General features: G+C 43.8%; 3 protein-coding genes across 3 annotated transcripts; 1 reads left to right on the top strand and 2 right to left on the bottom strand.

Moving 5' to 3' along the window:
- Nucleotides 1–674: 674 nt before the first annotated feature.
- On the bottom strand, nt 675–2,311 carry C922_03243 (hypothetical protein; the record flags this gene model as incomplete). The annotated part of the gene is made up of 5 exons (XM_008818835.1): nt 675–842; nt 1,002–1,107; nt 1,319–1,483; nt 1,707–1,834; nt 2,006–2,311. The coding sequence occupies 5 exons, from the start codon at nt 2,309–2,311 to the stop codon at nt 675–677; spliced, it is 873 nt and encodes a 290-aa protein (XP_008817057.1).
- Nucleotides 2,312–6,580: 4,269 nt separating this feature from the next.
- C922_03242 (DNA repair protein RAD50) lies at nt 6,581–12,142 on the top strand (the record flags this gene model as incomplete). Its single annotated transcript, XM_008818834.1, has 1 exon — nt 6,581–12,142. The coding sequence occupies one exon, from the start codon at nt 6,581–6,583 to the stop codon at nt 12,140–12,142; it is 5,562 nt and encodes a 1,853-aa protein (XP_008817056.1).
- A 1,000-nt stretch (nt 12,143–13,142) lies between these two features.
- Nucleotides 13,143–13,937, bottom strand: C922_03241 (hypothetical protein; the record flags this gene model as incomplete). The annotated part of the gene is made up of 1 exon (XM_008818833.1): nt 13,143–13,937. The coding sequence occupies one exon, from the start codon at nt 13,935–13,937 to the stop codon at nt 13,143–13,145; it is 795 nt and encodes a 264-aa protein (XP_008817055.1).
- Nucleotides 13,938–15,247: the final 1,310 nt, after the last annotated feature.

The raw sequence follows: 15,247 nt of genomic DNA, 5'->3' as shown, positions 1-15,247 counted from the left end.
GGAGAAAGGAAACAATTAAGTTAAGAAAGGGCACACAGAAAATGGGGGGTAACGTAACATTTTGAGGCACTGCAGACTTTTGGTGTATAAAATATATTTGTGTGTGTGCACAGTATTACGGAATGTGCCCATCACGGGCTACAAATGACGCACTTGCAACAGTGAGTGAAAAGGGCGAGCATCAAATCGAGGCGCGAAGGCGTCACTGACTTAGCGACGGTGTAGCATCAAAAAATGTGGCAAATTTATACGCCTTTATTTTATTTCCTTTTTTTTGTTTTTTTTTTCTTTTATCATGCAGTAGATCGCGAATGGCGATTACGTTGTTCGCAGCCTTTGGAAAACAAAACCCCACTTGCGCTCCGTGTGTACGCGCGCGTATAAACAGGGGCGCTACGTTTATAAGGCTCTACGCAGTGGTACGTATAATGACCGCTAGCAACGGTTGCGGCCACTGCGATCACATCAATGGCGGACCACACACCCCTATTAGTTGCTGTTCCGATGGTAAACTAATCACAAAGAGTTACTTGAATTATTTCATGTGTTTAATTATAATTTTTTGCAAGTTACTCGTGACAAAAATTTGAAGGGGAGGAAAAAAAAAAATGAAATAATGGGAAAGGAAGGGAGAAGAAGCGAAACGACGGTAAACGACGGGAAAGGGGGAAAAATTAAGCTACTTTTTTCTTGGGTCGTATGTAAGTAATGTAGGCAAAATGGACAAACAAAATTAACAAAGAAATGCAGTAGTAAAAACTCAGGGCGATCAGTCTTCTGGGGTAGTAGGAGTTCTTTTTCAAAAACAAAACGCAGAACGCTGGAAGGATGATGGCGAGAAACTGCAAAGGGGGGAAAAAGAGGGGAAGCAAGAATGGGGGAAGTTACGTCTCATAAGGTGAATGTACGTGCATCTGATCTGTTCGTGGGGATAACCACTCGGACAGAGCCGAAAAAAAAGCAATGTCGAGTCTTCTATCACCCGGTAGAGGGTTACTCACCTGTATCATTTGGATATACGTCACGCAGGCCTTGGCAAACACGGGGACTTTGAATTTCATGCTCGCTAGGAAGTAGTAGAGGTACATGATGAAGTGCACGATGGAGCTGTCGGGGGGGGAAAAAAAAAGGTAAACATAAGTGAACGTTTAGCGGTGAGGTGGCGGTAACGGCAACCGTAGTGGTAACTTCAAATGCCATACTAGCAGGGCAACTCTATCTGGACACTCATTGCTTATAGCCCATGAAGGTATGAGGAGAATTCGCTCCCCCCTTTTGAGAGGCTACACATTGCAGGCATGCAGCTCGCTTGTCCTACTTGACGGTGATGACGTAGTAGATGTCTCCATCATATCCCACGCTGGCGTTAATCCACATGATGAGGAAGACGGAAATGTGATGGTATACGTGGAGGAAGGTGAACTGATTCCATTTCTTTCTCAGTACAATCAAGATGGTGTCCATGAAATCAAAAAGTTTGTTGCTAAATAGGAGGGAAGAAAGGGGGTTGTGGTGGATGCGGCGGTTTCTTTGGTTGTGGCGGTTGCGGCCGCTGTCGTGGATGCGGTGGAGGGGGGCAAGGAATACCAGAGATCATTCTGTATGCAAAACACCATATGTCAGGGGGTAATACCTCACCAAATGACGTGAAGATGCCACTTCTCCGTGAAGGAGCGTCTTCCCCCTCTACAAATGCAAAAACTTACAGATAGAAGAGCCAGCAGCAAAGTGCAATGTTAGTCTTGGAAAAATCGACGTAGTTGTGGATGAGGGAAAATTTTCTCTTTCGCACCTCAACTATGGTTAGCACGGTGATCACTAGGCTGAGCAGGACCTGTATCGGGGGAAAAAAAGAAAAAAAAAAAAAAGAGGAAAGGGGAAAGCGTGTGTGCGCAGATGAACCCATTTGGGGTGGTTATATGTACAAACTGGGACTTAGCATACAGGAGGACACTTCGCATAGACGCGTGCAATGAAACCGGAAGAATTAGTGCATTCCACTCACCTGAAGCAAATTGTACGCAGGGACGGCCTTTGCTAAAATGTCATCAAGGCGAGGACTCTTCGACTTGGAGCTTGAAGACTTTATCTTGGCCAACCCCTTATCGGACTTGAGCTTAGACGCGTAGTAGGCATTATAGGCATAAGTGGCCAGAACGAACAGGACATAAAAGAAAAAGGCCATAAAGAAATGGGTCGGGTTCATCATGAACCAGTTTCTGGTAACTCTTCTGCCATACTTCAAATTGGGGTTAAAAAATTTTAAAATACTTTCTCCAAGGTTGTTTAGGAAGGCTATGTTGAGGGCCATTTTGGAGCACGTTGGAGGGTGGCTTTTGGGTGGCTGTATGGGCGGCGGGGGGAAGTGCGTGTGTACGTATCTATCGAAGTAGATATGTATAGACGTATAGAAGTAGCTATGTATACATGTATCGATGTGTCTATGTATAGACGTATCTATCGATGTCTCTATCTACGTGCCTGCGCGCGCTAGGGGCAACAGGCTATGGGAAACGCACTACGGGAAATGCACCACGCGGAACGCCCTAGGCGCAACGTATCTAATCCAAAGCTGCGATTACTGGGCGCGCCCTTCCTGTCATGTTAGACTCACGCTTCTCAGTTCACGAGGGGGGTAGGGGGAATATTCCAAGGGCAACCAGGAGCTTTAATTTGAACTAGGAACAAATTATGCCACAAAATGGTGCACGAAAAAATTTTAAAATAAAGATTACAAAAAAGAAAAAAAAAAAACGGGAGAAGGGTAATCTGCTACATGGGGCAAGCACACGCATGCGAGGGGGGCAGAGGGTGTACGTAAGCACAGAGAACAAAGGGATGTGCAACGAACAAGGGATGCGCAGAAAACAATGAGACGCGCATGTATATATATGAGATATGTACGTGTTATGAACAGAAAAGAGAACTGCAAAAAAATATTCGGCTAAGATTTTTTTTTTTTCTTCTTTTTCGGTGGGGCCTCAAACAAAACTTTCATGCCTTAACTATTGCACTTGTACTACACTGAGGAGCGCGTAACTGGTAAAACTGCTGCTTAGGAGATCTAGGATGGAGTGGAAGCACCAAGTGAGGAAAAAATGATAAAAAGAAGAAACTCTTATTTTCCTTGCGTCTTTCTCCAGAATAATCGGTTTAGATAAGAGGGGAAAAAATAATGAAGAAAGAAAAAAACGCGAATAAAAGAAAACGGTAATTAAAAAAGAAATAAAATAAAAGCTGAGCAAGGAATGGAGGAATGACCAAGTGGTGTTTAAGTAAAACTGAACGGAGATCATGAATTTAAAAGTAAAGCTCAGAATAGGTTAGTAAAAATAATAAAATGCACAAAATTGTAAACGGCATTTTTGTTTACTTATCAGTTGAATTAACCAATTAGCGTATATAGCTAATATTAACGTATTGAATTCTATACCCAAGTTAATTTTTCCGCGAGGGGAAAAAACAAAAAAAAAAAAATAATAAAAAATTCCGCAGGGCGTTTTTTTCAAGTGAACATATTTACCTAACTAGTTGCCAAACCATAGCGGCACTGTTGCGCCTGGAGGGTACCGTCGCGAAATTACGATCAAAACGCATAGGGTAATAATTTTATACTGCGTACCGTGCCGCAACACTGAACAGGGGTGAAAAAAAAACACCTTTGCGTTACGCTCACAAATAAAATATTGCGCATTGTGGCGCGAGGTTCATCTAATAGAAAAATTTCGCAGCGCCCAAATTTAATTGACTCCCTTTTGTGAAAAGAGCGAGAAAGTTATACGTAATGGGAATGCCTCGGAAAAGGTACAGTTTGAAGAAATTCAAAAACAGCATTGTCGATGCGTAGCAAGTATGGGACGAGTGTGATCGTGAAACTGTAAAAGGGTTAAACGACCTTGGCGCCCACAAGGCGGAGAGGCTTCGCCAGGGTCCCCTCGGAAAGGTGCGGCATTTTTACCCCAGATCTGCCGCAATTCTACTCCAAATTTGCGGCAATTCTACCCGAAATCTGCCGCAATTTTACCCCCCAATTGTGCGCAAGGCAATGTGACTGCCAGCTGCGTCCAGATGTTTCCCCCCCTCCCCGCAGTGGGCAAAGAAGGTTTCAGATTCCCCCGGTCACGCCTGAGCATCCCACACATGGCACATGGAAAATAGCATTGTATACGTCTAAATACCTTCTACATTTTATACGTTTGTGTGACTTTCCTCATGAGGGGAATTCTCCCCGATGAACATTTTTCCCTTTTAATTTTCGCCCATGCGAAGATTGGGGGCTGCGTGTTGGGGACCGGCGCAACTCCTCATTGGTCGATAAAAATAAAAGTGGGGGGAGGAGTATGGGAGGGACTTTGCGTGCAAAGTCGCAGACATGTACACTAAATCGAGCAGCTCAAAATGGTCAGAGGGTGAATGGTCAACTGGGAGGAAATTCTTGGGAGGGGATATATTTCCCCAAATGGTCGAGTAAATTTGCGAGACTTCAAATGGTAGTGAAAGGGAAGTAATCGTTTTTGTTTCTCTCTACACTGACACAGAAAAAACAAAGTGGAATTTCGCACTTACTCAAAAATGACGGTTCTTTTTGTTTTCCTCTTTGCATTTTTTTTTTTTTTCGGTCACTTGATCTGTTGTAAAAGGAAAATTAAACAGTAGAGGCACTCCATAACGTGTTTTTTTTTTTTCTTTTTCAAATTCGAACACCTCCCCTTGCATAGCTAAATTCCGCCGTTAATGTTTTTTTTTTTGGATAACCACTCAGCTGAATGATTACACAGAAAGGGAAAAAAACGTGACAGGGATGTTTTCCACCAATTGATCGATCTGCACCGTTTTATTATTTTTTTTACGTCGGAGGAAATTTTTACGGCAAGTTCTTTATCCTTTCACCTGTCGGTGCCTTAATTGCGCTTTTAATTATCTTCCCCACTTGTGCATGCTCCTACACATTGTTGGAACTAAATGGTGAAGTTCCGAAGAGGCACGTTTAATTGTGCGTCCCATCTCGTCGCACATTTTTGCAAAAAGGGGGTAAGTCTCTCCAAACGACACTCTATGAAGTAGCCAAAAGGAATCTGAGCCATTCTGTATGGTGTCGAAGGGGGCTACTACTGCAAGGGTTACACCAGATTTTACTCCCCATTGCATGCACAAAATGGATTGGGTTCAAAATATAATTTTGTTACATTTTCCCCATTTTATCGTTTAAAGGCATGTTAAAAGCAAGGCCCAACACTCATGTGCAAGGTTTGCGTGAGGAACACTGCCGCCTCTGTAATAATAACTCGGAAGAGAGCAGCGCCATTTCGCTCTACCTTTACGATGACTACCTGTCGTTGTGCTCTCCCTTTTGATTCCCCCCCAAAATGTATCTAACGTGGGGAAAAAAAAAAGGTACACCGCGGAGAAGGAAAAGGCTGCCGAAAAGGGGGTGACCTGACCAACTAGGGCAAGAGGGTGGGCAGGGACCTTCATGCCGAATAGAAATAAAAAAGGAATAAGCAAAATAGCTAACTTAAAGCAGAAAGGAGTGCACCTTTTTTATAGGTTCTCCAACTGCTAAGGACCCTTTCCGAACTGTCTGGTTAACTTGTGCAATTGCCCCATGCCACACTCTTCACCCTGAAGGTGTGGCCCCTCCCACTGTTATTCACACGTATGAAAGTGGAATCCATCTGAGAATGAGGGGGAAATGGGAGTCCAAAAGGAGAAACAAATAATCTTTCGACGAAACGCAACAACCCTCAGATGTGTGATAATAACAACTGATTGAAGAAGCATTTTTCTGATCTAAAATGGGGTGAATTTTTCTTTTCAGCTATTTTTTTTTAGGGATTTTTTTTAGGGATTTTTTTTAGGGATTTTTTTTAGGGATTTTTTTTTTTTACCAAGCTAATGGCCTTCAGTAAGATAAACCTTGGGCTCTGGGAATACCACCTGCTGGGTCTCCTCTTTTCCCTGGGGCATTTTTTTTTTTTCTTTTTACTTCTCCTTATGTTGTCATGTTAGTGATAAATTTAGCTTATTCTTTTCGATTGGTTCAATTCTGGAGGAAGTCCTCCTTTTGGCATTCGCATTTAATGAAAAGGTGCGTTTTTTTTTTTTTTTCCAACAGTGTGAGTACACCTCAGGTTTGTTTAAGTCCGGGAGTTGGCTTCACCTCCATTTTTGATTTGTTCACCATTACACGCACAACTTGTTTTAGCGACCCCGTGTGGTCGAACTGTGCGAAGCAGTTGTAGCTAGGGGGATGCAGACGAGGGATGGATCTCCCCCTCCGTTTCGCCCATCCGCAACAGGGAAAAGTGATGTGTTTTCCTGATTTTCTTCATCGCTTGTTCCTCGTCTGTTGCATTGTTGGTTGGAACTTTTCTTGCGAAGAAGTCCTTTTGGTTGGGTCTCGTTTCAGTTGACCTTTCTTGAGCGAAGGTGTGTCTCCTAGGGCAGTCAACTCGATGCACCGGCTATGCGCGCGCAAGGGTGTGCATAGTGGGGAGATGCCCACCACTGCGGCGTCTCTACTGAGCTACTACCCATCTGTTACTCCGCCGATACTCTGCCGCTACTTGGCTACTCCCCCATGACGACGCTGGAAAAGATCGGGATCCAAGGGATACGGAGCTACTGCGACGAGGAGGCGCAGGAGCTGGAGTTCGCCTCGCCCATCACAGTGATCTATGGAAATAATGGGAGCGGAAAGTCGACGATCATCGAGTGTCTGAAGATGAGTTGCACGGGGGACTTTCCCCCCAATGCCGATAAGGGAAAGTCATTCATACACGACCCATTAATATCAAACAAAATGAACATCAGGGGAAAAATAAATCTGATGTTAAAAAATTACAACAACAAAAGGATTGGCATCTCCAGATCATTTAGTCTATTTTATTGTAAAGACAAAAATAAAAAAATAAAACAGACCTTTAGAGCGCTGGACAACAATATAATCATAAAAAAAGAAAAAGGACAAGATGATGTAATCATTACGAACAAGTGTCTAGACATAAATGATCACATTCCCAAATTAATGGGGGTGTCAAAGGCGCTGCTGGAAAATGTCATTTTATGTCACCATGAGGAGAGTCTTTGGCCATTTAGCGAGTCATTAAAAATAAAAAAAAAATTCGATGAGCTTTTTGGCGATGAGCATTTCTCAAAAATCTTGGATGAATTCACAAAATGTAGAAAGACAATGAATGATGTGCTCAAAAGGAAAGAATATGAGTTAGCCACATTGAGAGAGTGCTATGATAAAAAAAAAAACATCGCTTTGGACATCCAAAGGAACGAAGAAGAGATAGAAGAGTGTCAAACGATTATGAGATTGGACAAGGAAGAAGTAGAAGAAAGTTTTCTCATTTTAAATAAGTTAGAAAAAAAAAAATCCCTCTTGGGAAAAGTAACTTCCAGCATTGACATGTATTTTGCTATCCAGGAGAAATTTCAAGATGACCTTCAAAATTATAAAACGGTGAAGGAGATATATGAGGAGGATGCCTCCGAGTTAGAACATTTTGCTGAACTCTTCCAGAGGGACTTGGCCAAGTGTAACTCTCTAATTGAACAAGTCAGTAATGAGTTCGCTCTGCTGGAGAAGCAGACCTGTTTGCCTGTCCATTCCTGTGACGAAGCGGACGTCAAAGAACGAGATGGAATCTGCTCCAGTTTATTTCATTTGGAGAAACGGCGGGGGGAGGCAGACACTTTGATCAAAGCCACTTTGGATCTGGATAACTCGTCCACCGCGAATGGGGTGAAGAGGAGACATGTAGGGAAGAACCTCTCTGAGGAGCGTACCAGGATGGCTGGCTTTATCAAGGCGAATGAGCCCATTTGGGGGGGCTTGCTGGTTCAGTGGAGGGCCCTCTTTGGGGAAAAGGGCCCCAGATGGGTGTTCCGCCGGGGGAGGGCGGCCACCAGTGTTGGACGTGGGGGGGTGAGTAGCGAAGATGGGATAAACCTCCGTGGGAGTAGCGATGATGAGTGTAGCAAAAACGGACGTTGCGATGATGGGGGTAGAGACGACGGACGTAGCCACGGTGAGGGCACCCCTGATGAACCCACCCCCGCTGTGGACTCTACCAATGGAACCATCACCAGAGGAAATCTCCCCTGCGTAAAGCACATGCGCAGGAGATGCGCGCAAACACTGGCACTGCTCAGAGCCGAGGTGCGGAAACACGCCCGGGAGCGACTCCATATTAGGAGGAAAAAAAAGATACTCACGGAAAAGGCGAAGAAGTGGAGAAGGAGGGTATCCAAAATGGACAAAAGAATTGCCACCATGGAGATGCACAAAGATTATTTGACCAATTTCAAATCGAGCGACGAGTCGTATAAGCAAAATTGCAACCATTTGGACAAAATGAATCAGCTGGGATGCGTGTACGACAGCATCGGCTTGAGCGAGGCGAACTGCGGGGAGAAGCCCAGTTATATGAATGATGACACTGAGAGGAAGAAAGAGGAGCTCAAACAAATAGAACAATTGAACAGACAACTAGAGCAAGTCTTGCTCCTTGGAAAATACTATGAAAAAACCTTTGAATATTTTTTGCGCCTCCGGAGGGTGCATCGCAAGGTGGCATCCTTCTTCGATGAGCTGCGAGCCCTTCTTTGCGAACTGAGGAAGCTACCCAAGGTGTGTCGCTCCATAGGGAAGCCTAGCAGAGATTGGGCGGAAGAAGCGGGTTTGGTAAAGGGAGTAGACTATGGGCAGGAATGCTCTACGGGGGAAGAGGAGGAGAAAGAAGAAGTCGAGGGGCGAGCCGAGCGGGGAGGCCAGGACGAAGACGAAAAGAAAGACTCCAATGAAGAGGAGCACGGAGAAGCAAGTGCCGCCTCCGGAGAGATACACACAAAACCAGCAGGAACAAAGAACTTGACCAAAATTGTCAAAGTGGAAAATTTCACACCGTTAGGGAGTCCCTCCCAAGCAGATTCGAGCAAGTATCCCGACAGGGAGCAGCCCCATGGAGAGGCCTTCACTGGAGGGGCCTTCACTGGAGGGGCCTTCACTGGAGAGACCTCCACTGGAGAAGCTTGCAGTAAAAGGAACAAACGGATGAACCATCCCGGCGAAGAGATCAATAATCAACCGAAACGGAAGAATGTATTAAAGATGGAACCTCCCCCTGGACAAAGCTACTTGACCAAATTAAAAGGTGTGATCAGCCAGTATATAAATAAGTACGACAAGAAAATAAAAGAGGTGGAAAAAGAAACCTACAAATTGAAGAAAACATTGGTCTTAACATCCGAAGCATTACGCGATGTGAGCAAGCGGGTAGGACGTTACCCAGATGTGCTAGCTCAATTCTTGGAGATGATCGAAAAGAAGAATTTTAAAAGCGTAAAAGATTTTTTTGTCCATTTTGGTCAAGTCAGGAAGGACATGAGGAAAATCAAAATGGAGATGGTCGCTTTAAAAACTAAGGAAGAATCGCTGATTCGTTTTATGCAACATGCCGAAGGGGAGAAGGCATGTCTGATGTGCAAAGGACCCATTGCTGATGTTGCTCTGGATGGATTCACCTCGCTAGAGATGGATAAAGAAAGGAAAGACATAGCCCTAGAGATAGAAGAGAAGGAAAGAGGGCTCACCAAATTTAGAGGCCAAAAAAAAGAATTGATGATTCTTTTAGGGTTTTACTATAAGGAGGTTTATCCCCTACATAGGGACAGTGCCTCCTTGAGTGAAATTATTGACTCACTTAAGAAGCGATTGCTGGATCTACAAAATGGGGTAGAAAGCTGCTCCGAGAGGATACATAAAATGAATGGAAAGTACCAATTGATGAAGATTTTGCAAGAGAGGTGCGCCCATCTGATGGAGAGCGAAATGGATATCTTTTGCGAGAAGGAGAAGCTGGACGGGAAACAGTCCGATGTAAGGGATGCGCTTAGTGGGCTAAGACAGATGCTCAGCGGGGGGAAGCATCTTAGGGAAGCCCTCCATTCCATGCTAGAGTTCCTCGAAGTGGGAGAAAGATCCAATGGAGGAGAGGCATCCGATGGGGGGTCCTCACAAAAGAATCTGCGTCATCTTCTTCGTGAGTTTCTCCCGAACGTTACCCTCCTGTGTGAGTGTCCAGATGTCCACTTCATGATGGAGAAAATCAGTGCATACATGGAAGACAGCTGCGTCCTATTTCCTCGAGAAGACCTATCCTGCGATCTCGGGGCGACATTTCCAGATAGGGTGGAGAGTAAGATGCACCAAGTTGTGATAGGAGAAATAAAGAAAGACAAAGTGGGGAAAAAGTACACCGGGCAAAACTACACGGGGAACACCAAGTCGGGGGAGGAGCCAAGAAAGGAACCACACAATATAGCTGACCACTGCACTGAATATGTGGAAACCAAGATGAGGAGTTTCTGTCCACAAAAAAAAGACAGCTCTGTTAATTACACAAAACGTAGGGAAGAGAAAACGCCCCTCTTGAGTAACACCCCCGTGTATGAATCTTCCAAGTGCCAAGTGGACGAACCGAACGAGATGGGCACCCTCGAATCAATAGCCATAAATAATGACAAGTTCATAAGGGCATACGAGAAACTTCAGATGTACGTCACTCTGGAGGCACTGAAGAAGGAGCAAGAAATAGACGTTTCCGTTCGAATTAAATCAGTCATTCGTGAGAGGAAGGAAATGATTAGGAGAAAGACAGAAGAAGCACAGCGCATCGTAGAAAGGGAAAAACAAATTAGGGAGTCCCTCCACAAAGCGCAGGAGTACATCGAGAAGCATCAGCGTAGGAAGAATCATTTGTACGGAAAAGAAGAAGCAATGGTGACAAGAATAAAAGAGTTGCACCTGCGAGATAAGCACATCAGGAGGAACATTCGAAGGTGCAGAAACGACGTGGTACTCCAAAATAAATTGTATTACGTCAAAGTGGAGATGGTGAAGCTGCTACACAGACTCGTGGCCAACATCGAAATGGACATGGAAAAAAAGAAAAAGGAACTGAAGAAAGTGGAGGAAAAGATACACAGTAACGAAATTATACAAAATGAATCAAACGAGCTTGCAAAAAAATTGAGTCAAAAGAAGGAGCAAATTCTGTCTTTACAGGAAGAAAAAATCAACATTGAAAAAATGCACCACAATGTTGTTATCAATACTAATTTGAAGAGAATGCACGAAAGGTTTTTACTCCACCAAAGGAATTTTATTTCCTCCCTGGACAATTTTAGAAGCTCGTTCTTCTCGCCCGAACAGAAGGGGGAACACCTGGATACAGTGAACTCCATGATTGATTTGCTGGAGGAAGTGTACCAAACGGATTGCGATATTTACAAATTTGTGAATGAAAGCTTTTCCTTCTTGGAGCACAAAAGGGAGTTACTCGATTTGGTCTACGTCGAGGATGAGTCCCTGAGGGACCAAATAGAAGTTCACTCCAAAGCGACGACCAGTCTGAAAATGAAAGAAGCCGAAATGAAGGGGAAAATCGAGTTGAGGAAAGAATACATAGATAAGCTAACCACCGAAATGAACTCCGACACCTATGTTGACATTGAAAAAAAATATAAAAAAAAAATTATCGAAATTTTTGTATACAAAAATGTGATCAAAGATATCTGCAATTTTTACAACTCCTTCGATCAAGCAATCATTAAATTCCATTCTCTGAAGATGCAAGAGATTAATTTGTCCATTAGGAATTTATGGAGGAGGGTTTACAACAGTGCCGACATTGACTATATATACATAAAATCAGAAGTAGAGATGGAGAATAATGGGAAAGTTCAACAGAGAAGGTCATATAATTATCGCGTCGTCATGGTCAAAGATAACTGCGAATTGGATATGAAAGGAAGATGCTCATCTGGACAGAAAGTCCTATCCTCCATCATCATTCGACTCGCTTTAGCCGAATCCTTTTCCATCAAATGTGGAATTTTAGCTCTAGACGAACCGACGACAAATTTGGATAAGTCTAATTCTAAAAATCTGGCTAGCCTCATTGCCAATATTGTCGACCTAAGAAAGGACAGCTCCGCTTTCCAGCTTATTCTCATCACGCACGACACGCACTTCGTGGATGTGCTTTCGCAGTACGGGCTGACAAACTGCTTCTACAGGGTTAGGAAGAACAGCCTGGGATACTCGACAATAGTGAGGGTGCGCCAGTAGGGGCGGAGGCATTCGGGGCTTCTGCACTACCCATTGTGATATATGTTCGTCTCAACGAAGAAACCCATTTGTACAACAGCATCAAATTGCGCTACCTTTATTTGTTCATCTAAGATGAGGTGAACACATGAAAATCCATTCAGAGGGAATCATTTTTTCCTCTTTTTTTTTTGGAGCATATTCCACCCCATATTCTTAGTGTGTGCTGTTATGTTCTTTTTCCCCCATAGTTTCCTCTTTTTACACCATGCGTGAGAAGGAGCACATTTGAATGGTTCGGCAGGACAGCTTCCCCTTCCACAAAAAGGAACAAATTTACTCCAACAGCTAGTGTTAGTACGTACCCCCGTGGAGATGTACACCTTGAAGGATACGCCCTACGAATGGCAGAAGTTTTCTTAAAGGTTGTGCAAAAGTGAGCCAGGCTTTCTGGAGGGTGCCAACAAGTACCGCTATAGAAGCAGCGCCACACAAATAACATGCCGGCTCAGCATACATTTTTGACAAAAAAGTGGTACGGGGAAATATTTATGCACTTCCCCATATGTACCCTCCGAAATGGCGTTTCACGGAAAAACACTTCTGGCAGTGGAAAACGTAAAAGCTCACTTGCTCGTACGTGTGGTGTGTTAAGCATGCAATTAGAGTTTGCATCATCATGAAGAGAAAGGCATCTTAAGTGGGTGCTTTCTTTTTTTTTTTTTTTACGAAGAGGTGTGCCCAAAGTTATACTAAGGAGGGGAAGAAGGAGCATTTTGGATAACGCTCAGTTGCAAATCGGCTTTGAACAGCTCCCTGTGGAATAACTCCCCTTGGAATAACTCCCCTTGGAATAACTCCCTATGGAATAACTCCCCTTGGAATACCCCCCGTGGAGTATCCCCATTGGAGCACCACCCCGTTGGAATGACTCCCTTTGGGGGGACCCCGCTCCGCCGAAACCGCGGCTTGTTTTCTTCTCTCCTGGGCCACCTCACCCTGCGGACGGTGAGGCGTCCAATCACTGGAGCAGTTTGGAGGGGTCGTAGGGGACTCCGTTCTCCAGTCTCTGCTCTGAGACGATTATCGGCTTCACGTTCAAACTCACGTTATCGTACAGCTGGCCGTGCTCGTCCAGCCCAGTGGCGTCGAGGTTCTTGTTTTGGGACATAGCCAAGGACTCCAAGTACTCGTCTACCAAATAGTAGTTGTAATAGTACTTAAACTTGGAGTACTGCTCCTTGGTGCTGTTAATCCTGCACGATTTTTTGGAGGTGTCTTTTCTGAAAAGGCAATTACTATCCAGCTCGGATAGGTCGTCCCCCTGGTATTCATCCTCCTCGTATTGATCCTCCTGGCCATTTCCCCCCTCTTTCCTATGCCTCAACTGTTGCGAAATCTTCTTTTGACTATGAACCCAGTCGTCCAGCACCTCTTCTGGCAAGACTACTTTCGTCGCACTTTCGTCCACCGGCAGTTTTATTTTACAACTTTCGCGATACACTGGCTGCCATTCTACGTTCTGATGATCAGTAGGAAGGAATTCGTTTACGCTCCTCTCAGTTGCTTCCTGTTCTTGAATGCTTTTATTCGTGAGTTTCGTTTTCTGCAAATCTCTTATGGTCTGATCATGCTTGCTCGAAAAGAGCCTTCTGATTTTGTCCCCGATGCTCATCCCATTGCCTTGTTCGGTCTGTTGATTTTCTGACCCGTTCCTGACACTCCGGTGCATCATGCTTCTCGCCCGATTTTTATAAATTACGGGCTTCTGAAATTGGGCACTCTCGTTCGATGCTACCGTGGAAGAGTTATTCATTTTGGCTTTTTTTTTTTTTTTCAATGTACGATAAAAGTGAGAAGAAAATAGTTGTCACTTCAACGGGGGAAGACGGGGGTTATTCGTGGCCAATAAATGAGTATACGCAGACACGCGCGGAAAGGTGTGTAGAGACGTGAAGATTTGCGTCTGTTAACAATCGGGGGCAATCTAACACGCTCAACTTGTTTATTCATTCGTTTGTTGGCAAAAATGGCGCTCCACAGTTATTCACGATATTGTTCTATGTAAAATTGTCATTTCTACGCGTTGCTATCCAACGCTTTGATTTTATGAGTCTATGCGAATTGCAAAACAAAGGGGAGTGCATATACAAAAGTGTGCAGCTACGTGGGTGCATGTTGTTTTGTGACCAGCGCGCGCGCTCTAATCTAAGCCTACTTTTTTTTTCAGCGAAATGGGGTAAATTGTTGAAAATTTACAAACCGTTGCTGAGACCTTTCTGCAACGAAAATTGGTAATCTCAACAAATTGACGAGAAACCTAACAATAGAAGAACAAAGGTTAAAGTAAAAATAGTGAAAACGGTTAACACGCACCAGGAGGCAAGCACGCAGCTGCTAATGCTGTATATATAACTGCACGGATAGCTACACGTTTGCATGGGAAGGCTTGTTAAAAATTAAAACGTTTTTCAGCCTTCTGCTACGAAGCGCGAAAAACGTGCATATGTTGGACAAGGTTCGAAGGGAACTGCTACTGTCCTATTCGTTAAAAGTCCTTTTTTACTTGCTCATAAAGGAAAAGGCTCCTTGTTTGACGAATTGGAAGTACGTTTTGGAAGTCTACACCGTATGTGCACACCTTGTGCAAAAAGGGAAAATAAATACCCGCACGGGTGTACACATGGGTGTATATGTATATTTTTTTTTTTTTTTTTTTTTTTTGTGAACAGCTAATTTACAACGGCACAAAACACACGACTCCTACGAGCCCATGGCTTTTAAAGACAAAAAATATGACCCGTTCGGACAAATTTTAGCTACAAATAGGTATGAAAATTTAAAAAGAAAAAATAGGTTTTTTTTTTTTATGAACAAATTGGAATAGTTGTTCAGGTAAAATATAACCCACAATGTCTTGTAGCTAGTTATAGCTATGACCAATTAGCTAAATAAAAAAAAAAAATCCACACAGCCATACCGAGTTGCAGGGTTAAGAAGGAAAAAAAAAAAAAACAGTTACACACAGTTTCGTCTGTTTTCTTGCTATAGAACAGCAAAGAATGCATTGCCGAATTTTTGCATCTGTGTGTATATCAAATTGGGGTACTGGCACAACCCCCCCCC

The sequence above is a fragment of the Plasmodium inui genome, assembly GCF_000524495.1.
Source record: "Plasmodium inui San Antonio 1 unplaced genomic scaffold supercont1.13, whole genome shotgun sequence".
In the NCBI taxonomy this organism is placed as follows: Eukaryota; Apicomplexa; class Aconoidasida; order Haemosporida; family Plasmodiidae; genus Plasmodium; species Plasmodium inui.
Note: the sequence above shows the minus strand (reverse complement) of the source record. Positions and strands in the feature narration are given on the sequence as shown.